Source organism: Choloepus didactylus, chromosome 6 (genome assembly GCF_015220235.1).
Source record: "Choloepus didactylus isolate mChoDid1 chromosome 6, mChoDid1.pri, whole genome shotgun sequence".
NCBI lineage: Eukaryota > Metazoa > Chordata > Mammalia > Pilosa > Megalonychidae > Choloepus > Choloepus didactylus.
The window spans coordinates 130,111,249-130,127,366 of record NC_051312.1 but is presented as its reverse complement, the minus strand read 5'-3'; the positions used below and the strand labels follow the sequence as shown (position 1 = coordinate 130,127,366).

Below are 16,118 nucleotides of genomic sequence, written 5' to 3'. Positions count from 1 at the left end.
GTCAATAGCCACCCACTTACTGACCAGTGGTGCATTGACAGGCCCAGAATGTCCACTTTTCTATACTTCTAGCCTGAATCATGAATCCCCTAATGGCATGACTGGCCTGAACAGGTTCCAGTAGAGTGGGCAGCTTGTGGTCCCAAGACCAAGCTCCAAAGTGTGAGCTGCAGGGGGCTATCCTGAGAGGGTTGAAAAGAACAATCCCCATCATTAGTCCAATTTCTGCTCAGCAAGAGGCAACACTTGTGAGTGGGGATCAATCCCCAGCCCAAGAATCTACTTTTTGCTGGGAGACTGATTCCTACCCATCAACAAAGCAAAGATAAATACAAAAGCCCTAACTAATATCAAAAGCACATTTGCCTGGGCTGGAAATAATGGGTGAAGACTCCTTCTCAGCTCACCTTAGGAGCAAGCAGCCTGTTAGACAATATTTTATGAGTTTTTGCCACATCCTGGGGAATCTGAGGTGAGAAGACTCAGAGAGAAACTCAACCAGACAGGTATCCTTCCCCAACCTGTAGGCTGTTTCAGACATGAAACAAGGTTCTGCCCTTGCCCCAGCCTCTGGGTTGGTTGATCAGCTGGAATTGCAGATTGGAGTCTGGGGAAGGTATAACTTCAGGTTTTCTGTAATGAATCCCTTACAATTGCCCGCCCAGAAACACCTGGGAAGGCAGTGGAAATGTTAGAGCTCGTCCCCAGATGTTGCTATTGGGCCTTTTCCCTTTAGCCCGGCCTGGCCAGCTGTGTTCAGTGCTCCCTCTCCCGCATGCCTTCCTCTGAGTGACAGGCAGCCCGAGACAGGGAGGGAGCCGGGTGGAGGGACAAAGGGAGAACCACAGACAGCCTCAACCATGCATTGAGCACACCGAGACAGAGGTGCATTCCTTCCCTCTGAGGGCTTGTTAGGTGGGTGGGGGATGAAGGAAGGGTGTTCCTCCCCATGTCTTACAGCCTGATGGCTGGGAGAGGGGGCCGGACATGAAAAGATCAAAGACTGTCACCCTAACTCTGCCTTCCTCACGTTGCTGCTTCCCGGTGGCTGTGCCAGGGGCCGGCTGCTGAGACGATCCCAAAGGAGATAGGCCAAGTCCAGCCTCAGCCTTGTCCTGGGTCTGCAAACCCCAAACAGGCCGGCGCTGGCCGTGGTGCTGACGCTCTGTCTCCATGGCAGGGTCCTCCTGGGGAAGCCTGCTATGTAGGGAGAGAGCTTGCTCCTAACTTCACTGAGAGACCCTGAGCCCAGGTGACAACAGGACTGTGTGGATCCCTTTGACATCTTCCCAGAGGATTGCAGAACCAAGTTTCCTCCTCCCCACCTCTCCATGGCTAAGCATTCACGGTCTTGAAACTTAAAAACCATCCCCTACTATTTCTTTGTCATAATAGCCACTATTCTTTCACCTTCCAATTCCCTGGGGCAGAAAGAACTAAACAACTGAATCCGTACATAATTCCAAAACCTCATTTCCATCATTAATTCCATCATTAAACCTCCTCATCCACCGACAAAGCGTTTTCTCACAGCTGCCAATAAAAGGACAAGAAGAGAGTTTAATTGGGGTGTCATGACATCTTATTACCCCCCTTATTAACCCCCCCATCTGCTGGAGGCACAAATGTTCAGGGACTTGGCCACAGGTGAGGTGAAGAAGGAGGTACAAGGGGTCTGGATAAAAGTAATGGAGCATCAGCAGCCCCATGTAGTGGAGAGCTGGTTTTGCCTTCAGTCTGTAAGCAAGGCTGGGGGAGATAAGCAGAATTCCATGGGGCCTTATTCGGGGGAAGTGCCAATGGGGAAACCAAGGCTTGGTGGACAGATGAATAGAATGAAGTCAGGGAATGCACGTTGAAAAGACTTGATGGGTAACTGTAGGAGAGGATGTAAGTGTCTTGAACTTCAAGTTCTTGGGGGACAGGCCCAGGCCCCAGTTCAGGGTTCCTGAGATGAATAGGCCTTGGAAACAGGGGGTGGGACCGTGTCTGTATCCTGCAAATGTCCATGGCTCAGCCCTGGGCCCTGAAGGACTTCAGCAGAAACCCCCGTGCCCCTCCCGGCCACCCCCATGCCCCCTCCCCTCTTGGGCCGTGCCCACTCAAGAGTACTGCCAGATGGACCAGAGCGTGACCAGGGTGGCGGTGTAGGCCAGCACCGCCAGCAGGTAGATGCGGAAGAGCAGCCTGTCCAGCACGGAGCCCACGCGCAGCCAGTCCCGGGCCACCTGCCGGCTCTCGTCGCACTTCTCCAGGAAGCGCCGGATGGCCGACAGCTCCTGCAGCAGCCCGCGCACGGCCAGCGAGGCGTCCCGCGGCGGCGGTGGGGGGCTGCCCCTGCCCCTCGGGGTCTTCTCCAAGTCGCGGGCTCCTCCCAGGTGGTTGCAGTGGTTTCCCATGGCTGGAAGAGGGCAGAGCGTTGGCAATGGAGGGAGGCCAGCAGCTCGGCCCGAGCGCCGTTCCTGTCTCTACAGTGCTATGGAATTTTTCATGATGAACAATTTCAGACGTAAAAAGCTTAAAGAATGATATTGTGTATTTGTGTACTTGCCATCCAAACTTAAATAAACATAGCCAATACAATTGGAGATTCCTGGGTACTCCTCTTCAGCACACCCTCCGTCCCCTCCTCAGCTCATTAATACAATGAATTAGGTGTTTCTCCTTCCCATGCATTTTTTAACCTATGGTTCATATCCATTATTTCTTTTGAGCCCCACAAAACTCCCCTGAGGGAGGCAGAGTAGGGGTGATGACTGTCCCTATTTTTCATGAGACTGTGCTGAAGCTGGGAGGGTTTAAATGGCCTCTGGCCATGCAGCTGGAACTTCATTTAATGGTGAGGCCACTGAGGCCTGGGGATCTGGACTCACATTCCAGTGCTCTCTCTAATCATCATATTGCCTCTGAAGGGCTGGTCTGTGGTCACTGCCTTCATCTCCATGACTCCAAGTCCTACTGGACCAGAAAACTCCCCTTCAGACATGGCTAGCTTCACCAGGTAAACAGTGAAATGCGCTGTTAGGCTGGTAGACCGGCTCACTCTGCTGACTAGTCTTTGGTGAGAGGGTCTCCAATGAACCAAAAGACCTGGCCCTCACCAGAAAGAGGGAGTGGTGTAGTGCCGTGGAGCAATTAAACACATGCGCTTGGAGTCAGATGGGCCTGTGTTCAAATCACAGTTTTTCCAGTCACTGCCTCTGTGACTTTGGACAACCTATCTAACCCATGTCTCTATTTCCTCACTTGAAGAGTGAGAATGAGAATCCCATTGGGTTGCCATGAGGATTACACACAAGCACAGAAAGTACTTTGCCCATGCCTGACACAATGTGCTCAGCCATCCAGCAGGCCGCCCAAACCAAAAGGGCAGCTGCGCTGGTTCCTCAGGGCTAGAGGCCCAGCCTTAGGGTCTGTCTGTACCCCCTGTGTCTCTGCCTCACAGGAGTTTGAAATTCTAAGGGACCCAGTCTTCAAGCTGTTTGGAACAAGAGAGTTTTAGAAATCCTGGCTGCAATATTTAACCACATGGGAAAGGAGGCTGTTCCCTGCCTGAGGGTTATTCATCTGACCCATCATTGGGTCCACCTCGGAAAGAGGCTGCTCTCAGCCCACGCAGCTGTCTTGGCTCCTGACATGCTCAGCCTCTGGCACCCTTATCCCCCCTCTGTCCACCTCCAGGCTGATGAGAGGCTGCAAGGGTAAAGGAAGGGTCCACACTGACTCTTTGTCCTGATGCCTGTCCCCTCCCAATGAGGCTGGGTGGGGAGCCTGGTGCAGGACAGCACCCAGTTCCCAGGCTCTCCCAGGCCCTTTAGCTTCCACTCCATTCAGAGAATCTCCACCAAGTCCCTGGGGCCAGTCCAGAAGTGCACCCCCTTCCCATGGAGGGCTCTCCTGTCCCCTCTCACCTGAGCAGTCCTCAGCCTTGGTGGCTGGGGAGGTGGCTGAGGGCCTGTGGGAATTTGACTGCTCCCCCAGGCAAAGCAGCACAGCGATTCTCTCGAGAACGAGGTGCCGCAGCCAGCCGGGCACGGGCTGCTGCAGGTCTTGCTTGTGCACCAGGCGCACGATGAGGATGGTCTCGGCCAGGCTGATCACGAGCAGAGCCATGCACACGACAAAGTAGACGCCTGCGCACCCAGGGGAAGGGGCGGGGAGAGACACATACAGGAGGTGGGAGGGGCACGGTCCCATGTCGGGTTGAGCGTCCCCCTCCCCTCCCCCCTGGCTCGGGCCTTACCAATGAGGGGCGTGCCGATGGCAGTGGCGGGCAGCGTGTCGGACACTATGATCAGGAAGACCGAGTAGCCCAGGAGGAGCGTGATCTTGAAGGAGACCCTCTCGCCACTGTCGGGCGGCAGGTAGAAGCCCACGATGTCCATGACCATGAGGAAGATGCTGGGCAGCAGCAAGTTGACCGCATAGAACAGGGGCCGCCGGCGGATCACCACCTGGGCCGGGGAGAGGCGCTATGGAGGATGCCTGGGCCGGACGGGCTCTGCACCCGGGAACCCCATCCCAGACCCCTTGCTTCCTAGAGCTTTCAGCCTGGGCTACTCAGAGAAGGAAATGGACAGACCCCATATTCTGCCTCTGCCTGTTTGAGAGAGGTGGAGACTTCAGGACAAGAGAGGGACAATTCAACTGATGCAGGAGTTGGGGAAAGGGCTAAAGACATTGTTCCCAATAGGCCTCCTTACGCGCACCTGCATTGGAGGTCTGGCCGTCTCACTCACCAGTGCACCACACCCAGGCCCCGAGCCACTCACGTAGAACTTCATCTCTGCGTAGCAGTCGTTGCTTTCTATGCTGAACTCCCGAAACTGCGTCAGCACCCCCAGAAGCTCCCACTCGCCCTGGTTCATGAAGACACTCTTGTCTACCTTCACCTTCTCTGGCAAGCGCCACAGCGAGATGTTGATGTCTTGGACTGAGAGAGAAGAAACCAAGTCAGCTTTGGAGACCTTGAGATGGGGGCACAGGGGGTGGGCAGCAGCAAGGAAGCCTGATCTCGGGGGGCTGGGGTTTGAGTCTCAGCTCTTAATCTTCAGCCTCGGCTCCTTCAGGTGTAAAACGAGGTCATATTGCACATCATGCCTATCTCACGGGGCTGTGGTGAGGGCAAGTGAAAGCTTGGATGAAAACCCAGAGCAAAACTGAAGAGCTGTGCAAACCATTTACTGGAAAGCCTTCCCTCACCACCCCACCCCCACTCTTTCCAACACCTTTCTAGATCTCCCCATTAGGATTACCCGTTTAGGAAATGAACAAAAGTCAATATGCTTCACCTTTGCCTTGATAGAACTGCCTGTCTTTAAGGGTGAATTAGGAAAATAGGAACTTATAGAAGAGCAGTTCCACTTCTCTGTACCTACACTAGAGAAACAGAAATTCATATGCACCAGGAGTTTCAACTGCAGCAAAATATCAGAAAAGATCTAACTGTCCATCAATCAGAAAAATACTTAATAAACTGTGATGCATCCAAATCATGAGATGTCCCATAGCAGTTAAAATTTATAAGGGAGATCTAAATATGTTTTAACTTGCAAAAATGTCCAAGACTTACTGTTGAGTTAAAAGAAGATTGCAGGATATAATAGCACATACAATATGATACATTTATGTAAAATAAAAACCCATAAAATAATTTCCCATAACATGTAGATGTATATGTGCATACATATGCATATGTATGTGTATACATATACATACATATACATACACACACATGCAGGTGTAGATATACATGCATATAGAATGATCTAGAAGAACATAAATTAAATTTATACTGATAAAAATGGTTAACTCTTGGTGTGGGGAGTTGAAGGTAGAGGTCAAAGGGGATTTAGCTTTATTTGTAAATATGGCTATTGTTCAAGGAGGTTACTTAATGCCTTTGCACTTTAAAGTTAATTTAATAAATAAAACTAGAGTCGACAGGGAGGCTGCCTTTTTGCAGGGGGGCCATGTTCGCTTCACTGGACCTGTAGCGAGCACCGAGCATTCACGCACTCGATAAAAATTTGCTGAGTCCTTTTCCTTTGTGCTAGGCATAGTGCTGGGATCTATTGGTGGGCAAGAAAGCCACAACCCTGCCGTTTCTGTTTATCTCTAGCTGAGAAGTAGACACTGAACAAGTGCTTACAAGTGCCCTAGAGGTGGGGAGAACAGGGTGCCCTAAAACTGGGCGGCAGGCACGGCCTGGTCTGCGGGATGAGGCGTCTCCCTGCAGAGCTGACACTTACGCTGTCAGGAGAAGGATGTGCAGGGTGGGTGTGCTTAGGGGCAGGGCTGGGGCAGGGGGGAAGCAGAGACGGAGAGGGGGACCAGGGTGGCCCAGGAGAGGAAGCAGCCTGTGAGAAAGGGAAGGAACGAGGGGCTTTCGGGACTGGAAAGGAGGGAGGCTGGATGGTGGAGCCAGTGGGCTGAGCCAAGGATTTGGACTATGTCCCAGGAGAGCTGGGAAACCCTTGAGGGTTTTGAGCAGAGAGTGACATGATCAGATTTGCATTTTAATAAGATCTCTTTGACTGCTGTGAGGATCAAGAATTGGAGGGGGCAAAAATGAATGAGGGAGCCAGTTAGGAGGCAATTGCAGAAGCCCAGGCAAGACACAAGAAGACAAATATTGTATGATGTCACTTCGATGAAGTAGTTAGAATACACAAATTCATAGAGTCAGAAATTAGAACACAGGTTACCAGGGGCAGGGGTGGGGAAAGGGGAGTTAACTGGGTACAGAGTTTCTGTTTGGGGTGATGGAAAAGTTTTGGTAACAGACAATGATGAGGGTAGCACAACATTGTGAATGTGATTAACACCACTGAATTGTATACTTGAAAGTGGCTAAAATGGGAAATTTTAGTTCATATATATGTTAAGATAATAAAATTTGAAAAAAAAATCATAAAACTGTATAAGACAGAATGAACCTTAATGGAAACTATGAAATATAGTTAATAATATAATTATAGTAATATTGGTTCATCAATTGTAACAAAGATACCACATTAGTGCATGATATTAATAATAGAGAAAACTGCATGTAAGTGAGGGGGGTGTATATGGGAACTCTGTACTTTCTGCACGATTTTTCTGTAAATACTGCTCTAATAAAATAAAATTTTAATTCCAAAAAAAAAAAAAAAACCTAGGCAAGAGATGACAGTGACTAGAATCAGAAGGGTGGCAGGGGAGATGAAGAGAAGTAGGTAGATTTTTCTAAAGTTTGTGATCTTAGAAAAGAACCAGTCCTTACTCAGCACTTTGCAGTCCATTCCCAATGACTTGTCAAATCCTTGTAACAACTGAAAGGGGCAGCAAGGGGAGTGATATGGCTCAGCCCCCTTTGGGAGCTGAGGCTCCATGACATTAGGAAAGTAAGTGGCAAGTTGGATAAAAGAATGCACCCTAGATGGATGTCCCTGGGACCCCCACCCTGCACCCCCACACCCCCAAAGCCCACATGCTCACTGGTGTGCAGCCAGCTGGTGAAGGTCAGCGAGCAGTTCTGCACATCAAAGGGGAAGTTGTAGATGTCGAGGCTGCAGGCTGTCACCACCTGGAGGGGCTTGTAGTTCTGGACCTCGCCATGGTGCCGCACGTACACGTACGGGATGTTTGGAGACTTCCCCACATCCACACTGGCCAGGGAAGAGGGGGAAGTGTGGGGGCTCAGGAAGCAGCCCCCAGGTCAAGCCCTGGGAGTCCACAGATCACTGAGCAGCCCAGGAGGGAACAAAGTCCAGAGAAGTCTAGGCAGCAGAAAAACCTGGACAGTTTGGTCTGGCCTCAGTTTCCCAAACCTATCTTTGGCTTCCTTACTTGCCACTGTCAAGGCTACTTTCCAAGCAGTAAAGGGCATTTTTCCTTCTTTTCTAGCCTGGCATTCTAGCCACAAAATGCAGGGAAGGAATCCAGGGACCCTAAAGCCATGTGTTATAAGGAGCATGCCTGGCTGCCTCCACACGTCACCCACCCAGGCTAGGCAGGGCTCAGCGCCCAGAACCCCCAGCCCCAGTGAGGGCTATTGTGGAGGGACAGCAGAACCTAGGTTCCATCAGATTCTGATCCATCCCTAGAAGTCCTGTGAGGTGAGAATAATCATTTCTGGGGGCAAAGGAACTAGAGAGATCATTGACAGGAACTGGGGAAAGTCAGAAAGTCCCACAAGACATCGTCCCCTTCTCTTGGCTAATCCTGACCCTGGGGCTCTCCTGAGTGACCACTGTAAGATGGAGCGGTCTGAACCTGGAGTCCTGAGCCTGCAGACTTCTGTGGAATCAGGCTCAAGGATAAGAAGTCAAGCCTAATGCTGCTCCTCCATTCAAACTGGAGATCCAGCTAGAAACTGGGGCAAAGGCCAACTGCCTGCCTTGGTAAACAATGGGAGTGGTGCCCCCTGGAGTTGGGCAATGCAATGGGTACTGGCCAGAGGGTGACCATCCCCCTGCCACCTTCTCCTTTCCATCCACCCCCCAGTCATCTTCTCTGCCCTTGAATTCAGAGCCTGCAGGAACCCAAAGGGTGGGAGAAGATGTGTCGGTCAGGGCCAAAAGAGATGGTGTTTGGCTGTTGCAAGTAAAGGCTGGTGGGACCCACTTCATACTGTGGGTGCAATTTGTGGCCATCTGGGCACATGTGTAGCTTGAAAGGCTTGAGAGAGCCCCCTGGCTCGAAATCTCCCCTGAGACCAGGAGTGGTGGCCGCTGTCAATGCTCCATTCCTTTCAGTAGTATTACTGTCCCTTCTCAAACTTCACTGCCCCTCATCAGTTTATTATAACTTGGTGTGACTTCATTCTCTGGCTTCCTTTCTCTTGGGACAGGGGAACCTTGGAGTAAGAAGCACAGAGTTTCAACATCTGGCCTAGAAGAAGGAGAGTTTAGGAAAGTAAAGGAGAGAAAATAAGACAAAAGGGAATTGTGGCTAAAGCCAACTTTACCTGCACTTCTGCAGATCTGGGTGGGACATCTCAAATGCAACAGCAGGGGTCCCATCTCCCACCTCCAGTCCCGGCCCACTGCCTTCTCCTGCCCTGCCCCACCCAGAGGACAATACTCACAACTCGTTGATGAGGATGTCAGGGACCCAGATGCTGTCAGTGGGGATGGACAATTTTGTTATGTTGTCAAAGTCCTCTGGGTTCCACTGGAGAAACTCATCATTCCAGTACTAGGGGAGGAGGGGGTACGTCTCAGATGGCTCCTCAATCCTGAGTGAGGGTCCTTCCCAACTTGGGCAGACCCCTCCCCTACATGCTCAGGAAACAGGTGGGCATCTTCTTGGGAAAATCTGGGTGTGGGTGGCACCAAATCACTCAGCAGCAGCTTAGAGTCCCTCCGGCTCTGTGCTCCCTGCATGGATACGCGACACAGACAGAGGCAGCCTCACCCTGAAGGCGTTCAGTCATTTCTAACGTTAGGAATCCCTTTTCCACCAATTCTGATTTTAGACAAATAAAGTCTTGGGTCTTGGTCTGCTTGCATGTAAAGGAGAATAATAATTGCCACCTCCCAGGGCAGAGCTTGTTATTGTTAAGTTTTGATTAATCCATTCTCCACTCTCCTGCCAGAATGACTGGTCTAAAATGTAAATATGATCACGTCACTCCCTTGCTTAAAATTTCTCAATGGCGCCCGGTTGTAAATTTCAAACCCACAGTCAGAAAAGGCCTACATCATCTGGCCTCCACCTGTGTTTTGAGGCTCAGTTTTTTGCCACGCCTCTCTGTGAATTCTACACTGCAGCCCTATGGAATCGAGCACTATCGAAACCTCCACGTTTTTGCATACACTGCTCTCTCTCTCACATGCTTTACCAAGGCCTCTGCCTGATCCCTCCTCCAGGAAGCTTCCCTGACCCCCACTCCCCAGGCCTTGCATTGCCTCCTCTTAAGCCCATGGTTAGTATTTTTTGCTGTCTTGTTGCATTTTAATCTGCACCCTGAGAGCTAATTGTGGGCAGGACCTGAGTTGAGTTTTTGTCTCTAATTCCAATTCCTTAGGACGGCCGCTGGACATTCCCTCATGGCTGACTGTACAGGGCTGGAGCAGGAGGTGACCCTAGAGGTACAGGGCTGGGGTGCAGGTCTGATGCCCGGGGCAGGGAGCTCCAGGCTGCTTTTACTTGTTTGGGTCCTTGCCTTGAGGCCAACAGGGATCGGTGTTCCTGCTTCCCCTGATGCATGTGCTGGGGGTGGCCCTGTGTATGCCCAAGAGGAGCGGGGCGGGAGTTAAGAGCCCCACGTGTGCCGGACATGTCTGCAGAACCACTCTCAGGCCTGGCTTCCGCACTCTGTCCATGTCCTCCTGCCCCCCGCCCCCGGCTCCCCTCTTCAGCCACTTTAGTTCCCCATCTGTCCCATCTTTCCCAGGGCTGCCTCCGCTGTCTGCCCCCCACCTCCCACCCACCCCCAGACTTGCCAAGGCCCCAGAGGCAGCCACAGACCAGTGGTCATGAGAAGTTCAAAGAATGGGGGAATGGCTCTGGAGGTGAGGACCAAGCAGATGGAATTATCCTATTTCAATCACCCAATTAGGTTGCTGTCCAATTTGGCTTAGAAGGAAGGACCTTCTGGCAATTAGAGCTGTTTGAAAGTGAAAGATGGCTGCCCTGTGAACTCCTGGCCCTGGAGGTGTTCAGCAGGGGTGGGATGAGCACTTGTTTGAGATGTTGTGAGGAAATTCTGAAACCAGAACAGGGCTAGGAGCTTTCTCCTCAGATCTTTGAGCCCCCTTTAATCCCCAGGCCCAAAGGGAGAGGAGTCTAGATTCCAGGGTGTGGTGCTGAGGATGCGCCTGGGCCGCTGTGCCCACCACCCCTCACCGGGGCCTCTGAGATTCCTGACTCCAGGGAGACAGAGGAACCATTCCTGGATGCTAAGCCCCATCCCAGGAGAAGGAGGGACGGAGGGTGACTGCTCACCTGCCGGTACCAGATGTAAGTGGTCAGTACCTGATTCTTTTCATCCTGCGAAAGGAAAGGGAGATGGACTAGGGGGCTCTTTTTCTGGAGATCCCCCTGTGCATACCAACCCCCTCCCCAAAGGAGCTGCATCTCTGCACCCCTAGCCCCTTGGGAGTGAAGAAAAGACCTGGGGAAACAGGACAAGCTGGGGCTCCCTGGTCAGCTAGGAAAAGTGGGTCTTTTACTCAGGAACACATAAAAAGAAATACAATAATTTTTTAACTTCTATTTTATATGTATAGTAAACGTAAAATGATGGAAGATAATAATAGAAGGCATTTACCTATATACAAGATATATAAATGGGGGCTATGATATCCTTCCCACAATCTGTGTGTGTATTTGTGTGTGTGCGTATGAATGAAAGTAAGTTCATCACTCCCTCTCCCCATCCAATTCCGTTTCCCTTCCCAAACAACCACAGTACCCAGTTTGTTGTGTTCCTTTCCAGAGATGTTCTAAAATGCAATGATTTCAGAGTATAGCAAGGTGGGTAGCTGACTGTAGTAGAGACTGTGAAGTCACTTCCCACCCACCCTACCCCAACAGAGCATCCCTGCATCTTGGCATCGCCACACCTCTGCAGCTGCCTTCTGGTTTATCTCCGCACAATGCTGAGCAGTGCACCCTCCCTGGGCAGTACTGTACCCTACCTCAGTACATGACTAATTAACTGACTCCTTGCACAACCATTTAGTGACCCCTGCCATGCGCCAGCCGCCCATGTAAGACACCAAGAGCATAGAGAAGAATAGGACATAGTCTTAGCACACATAGAGCTTGCACAGGGTGAGAGCTATAATGACATAATGGTGAGGAATCACAGTGGTGAGTGCTATTATATAAAGTGACCCGATGGCTGCAGGGGTGTGGGAGAGGGTGCCACCCAGGACAACCGCAGTCTTCGGGTTCGAGCAGCCATGCAGGTGGGGCTACAGCACCTCCTCCGCCGCGGTGCAGCCCCCAGGTGCTAATGGGCCTTGAATGCCCACCTCTGAGCTGGGGTTGGGGGCAGACACTCACCACACTGAGGATGGCGTAGATGATGACGTCGATGGACACCATGGTGGGCGTCCTCCAGTCCCGCACCGGCCGCACGCCCTTCTTGTAGTTGGCCAGGAGGTGATCAGACAGCCTGAGCAGGGCAGGCTTGGGGCTGCTCCGGGCCTGGGCGGCTCCCCTCTGCCAAGCTGAGTAGGGGAGACGTTCAAAGTGGATGTCAGAGCCTGAGTCAACCCCAGTCCCCCGGCCCAGGACTGAAAGCTCTTAAAAGGAATATGTCACGCTGCAGCATGGATGAGCCTTGAAAACATCACGCCAAGTGAAATACGAAGGGACAGACAGTGTAGGATTCCACTTATTGGAAATATCTAGAATAAGCACATTCATAGGGACCAAAAAGTACTCAAGGCCACTGAATTGGTACACTTAAAAATGGTGAAAATTGCAAACTTTGTTTGTTATCTGCTACCACAATTTAATTAATTAATTAACTAAGTCAAAGAAACAGAAGGTAGATTAGAAGAACCAGGGGCTCTGGAGAAGGGGGATGAGAAGTTATTGCTTGACAGAGTTTCTGCTGATGAAAAAGTTTTAATAATGGAAAGTGGTGATGGTAGCACATTGTAGAAGTAATTAATGCTACTGAATTGCATGCTTAAAAGTGGTTAAAATGGCAAATTGTGTTATATGTGTTAATGCAATTTAAATAAAAAGAAAAATGCCCCTGCCATTCCCAGCTCACAAAATTCCCAGGCACTCCACCCCTACGGACTGAAATTCCCATTACAGAGCACCTTTTTGGCAGAGATTCCGGCCATAACTCAAATGTGTGGTCTTGGTGGGGTGATCTAGGCCCTCATTTATCTGAGGGCCGGGAGCTTGGCTGTGAGAGAAGGGGTGACACAAGGCAGGTAAGGTTTGAAGTAGGCTAAGGGCTGAGCGAGGCTTAGAGAAGGGGGCCTGCCGGAGCTGGGTCTTGGGGGCTCTGGACCAGGGGACCCAGGAAGCTAAGGGGAAGCTTGGCTCCGCGCGTGGGATACTGAAAGACGAGAGGGGTGCAAGAAAGCAAGAAAGTGTGGCCTCAGCCTCAATTTGTAAGCCGAATGGCCTGCCTCAGGGTTTTGCCTCAGTCCCAGTCAGCTCTCAGCATCTGCACAGCTCATTGTCTCCTTCTTACCTGCCCCCAGCCTGTTACTGGTGAAGAAGGAAGGGTGGGTGGGTGGGTGTCCAGAGAACACAGACATCCCCATCCCCTCCTGCAAAATCCACCCTAAGGATCCCCTCCCTCTCTCCACACACACACACACAAGCTACTGGGTAAGGGATTGCCGAGTCCTCTTCATAGGGTTAGGAAGAAGGTTTGGGGATCAATGGAGGGGAAACCAAATATCCCTGCTCCCAGGGCATGTAGCAACAAAGCCCTAGTCCCACTCTGTGGGAATTCCACATGCACCTTGGTTTTCCATCTGGGAAATAGTGGAAGCACATCCTGAAGGGTACCATGAAATACAAAGGTGACAATGCATGGGGCGGGCAGGAGCTGGGGAGGGGAGAGCGCCCTCAAGAACCAGGGTGCAGGCTGCAAGGAGGAGAGAGGTCCACAAGAATCCTTTGCAGACAAAGTGCCAGCAGACCTGGACTTCTCTAGAAATAACAGCCCTTCCTCCCATCTTGCCTATGATACATGCACAACAGCAAATTGGCCCTACAGATTCCCCCTGCCTGTGTCTAACACACCTATCCCTGCCAAGCTGTCAGCTTCTCTCGGAAGGAAGAGCAGAGAGAGAAGGAAGAAAGCAGACTCTTGAGTTTGTCCTCTAAGGTAACATTGTTTTCATCTTAGAACAGGGGTGGCTATCATGATGGCCCATTTTACAGGTAAGGTTCCTCAAGGCTCAGAGAGGTGAGTACCATGCCCATTGGCATTCATCCAGAAGGTAAGGAAACCAGATTCAAACCCAGCTCCTTGTGCCTCTTCCCTATGCCGGGGAACAGCCCAGATCCTACTGACTAGAGAGAACCAGGCTGAGACCAGCAGGCCGTTGGAGCTAAGGGCCATGGCAGGGAGGGATGGAGCTTCTCCCCAGCCAAGGAAACCCCAGACCACAGTCTGCACTTGCAGCTGGGCTCACTTGTCCTGCTCAGCTTCTCCAAATGACAGCTCATGGGGAGAAAAGTCATCGTACCCATAAACACTCATGTCTGTCCAGCCCTGGGACGTCATCCCTGCAATGATACCCGACCCCAGCTCCAACCCACCTCTGTTCAGGGAGAAAACCCTCCAAGAATGGGAATGATAGGGTCTGCAGGAAAAGGATCCCTTTGCAACTAACACTTCCCATATTCAGGGGAGGCTGGAAAGGATGGGTTGGGGAATACAGAGAGAAGTTTGGCATTATAGGAGTTTAGCCCTGCAAGGGGACTTGAGGAAATGAAGACCCAGAGAACCCATGCAATGAATGAAACCAGTGAAGTTGAGGAAAGATTACTAGGTTAGATCTGCTGCTAACAAGCAGACCCCCTCTCTGGACAGAATATTCTCATTTATAACCTCAAGGGTCAGTTCAAATGAGTTCGAAGTTCCCTTGCAGCTGCCATTCAATGAGTTTAAGGGTAGGTTTAGGGGAGAGGAGCCCCTCTTCTGGCACCCATCTGGTGCATTTCTGATACAGGGATCTGTTGCTCTGCTCACCTGTCAGCAAGCTCTGCTCTCACCCCAGCACTCAACTTCCCAATCTTGTAGGCTGACCCCACTGCCTCAGAATGCCCTCATGCTCAAATGTGTTTAGATCCCTGGCCATCTGTCAGTCCCACCCTTTCCAAGACCCTCCTTCCCTCGACCCTCGCAGTAATAAGCATCCTCTAGCTCACTCCTGTGGCAGCCCAGCCAAGCCCTGCCTGTTTCCCAGCCATCCCCTTACCTTCTCCCTGTGCCAGAAGTGTGGGCAGAAGCAAGCCGAGCAGCACCCGCCAGGCGGACAACAGCATGGTGAGCTTTCCCCAGGGGTGACGGTCCCCACAGTGGTCGTCCCTGGTGAGCCCCACCGAGGGCCAACTTCATGTCCTGGCCAGTGTGTCTCTCCCAGCTGCTCCACCGCACCTTCTGAAGCTGCAGCCTCACACTCCCCGGGGCCACCAGGATTGGGAAGCTGCCAAGTTTTCCTGCAGTCAGTCCTTCAGCTGGATCAGGTTTCAGGGCAGGAGGGGAGAGGAGGGGAAGGGATCACTGAGAAGGGTGCCCGCCCCCCGCTGATGTCAGGCAGCGGGAGCTCAGTCTACATCATTCAAAACCAGATGGTCAGGCAGAGGTGCCCCGAGGAGTAACCTGGAGACAGGCGGCTGCAGGAACCTGTCTGCTGGAAGGTGATCCAGGTGGCTGCTTTCACTTAAGTTGTCTAGCAAATATGTTTCCAACATATGCATCGAGCTGGGGTAGGGTGGGGTGAGTGAGGCAGGAGCCGGGGGGCTATTCCATTGCTCCACAGAGCCAGGGTGTCCCTGGCCAAGCATGCAACTGGGCATCTCAGCAGACGATGGGGGACAGGGGCCACCACATGTCTGCTCTCTTGTCCTCCTTTAAAATACAAACACAGTAAAATATAATTATATTTATAGCAAATATATAATAGTAATACATGCTCATTGTAGAAAAACACAAAGAAAAAATTAAATCATCATGAGCTTCCTGCCCAGAGACAGCCACTGTTAATATTTTGCTGTATTTTCTTCTATCGTTTCTTGCTACAATATGTGTATGATGAAATAAATATACCACACATGTAGTTTTATATTCCCCTTTTTTGCTCAATATCATTTTATAAGCATTTTCAACACCTTTCTTACTTTTTTTTAGATTTATTACTTTTTATTATTAACTAAATATTTGAGATTTAACAATAAGGATCGCAAGTATTTTAGGGAGTTGGAGAGAAAAAAGTTTTGTTGACAGAAATATTTATCATTGCCATTCTTAACTATAATTACATTCAGGGTCAAATCCAATAAAAATAAGTCATTCTTCCTCGAAAGACATAAATACTTTTTTCACTGTTTTTTTTTTTTAATTGTGGTAAAATATACATAATATGAAATTTACCATCTTAAAGTATACAATTCAGAGACATTAAGTACATTCACAAAGT

At 50.7% G+C, this 16,118-nt stretch overlaps 1 protein-coding gene across 2 annotated transcripts; it reads right to left on the bottom strand.

Annotated features, from left to right (window-relative positions):
• Positions 1 to 2,102: 2,102 nt before the first annotated feature.
• Positions 2,103 to 14,970, bottom strand: HTR3A (5-hydroxytryptamine receptor 3A). 2 transcript variants are annotated; one of them, XM_037839898.1, is made up of 9 exons: positions 14,898 to 14,970; positions 11,998 to 12,149; positions 10,933 to 10,977; positions 9,071 to 9,180; positions 7,480 to 7,649; positions 4,773 to 4,933; positions 4,244 to 4,454; positions 3,912 to 4,133; positions 2,103 to 2,401 (listed from the first exon to the last, which is right to left on the bottom strand). In XM_037839898.1, the coding sequence occupies exons 1-9, from the start codon at positions 14,962 to 14,964 to the stop codon at positions 2,103 to 2,105; spliced, it is 1,437 nt and encodes a 478-aa protein (XP_037695826.1). In that variant the 5' UTR covers positions 14,965 to 14,970. The 2 variants fall into 2 exon arrangements, with proteins under 2 accessions (XP_037695826.1, XP_037695825.1); XM_037839897.1 differs by having other exon boundaries at positions 11,998 to 12,164; positions 14,898 to 14,964.
• Between the last annotated feature and the right edge of the window lie 1,148 nt (positions 14,971 to 16,118).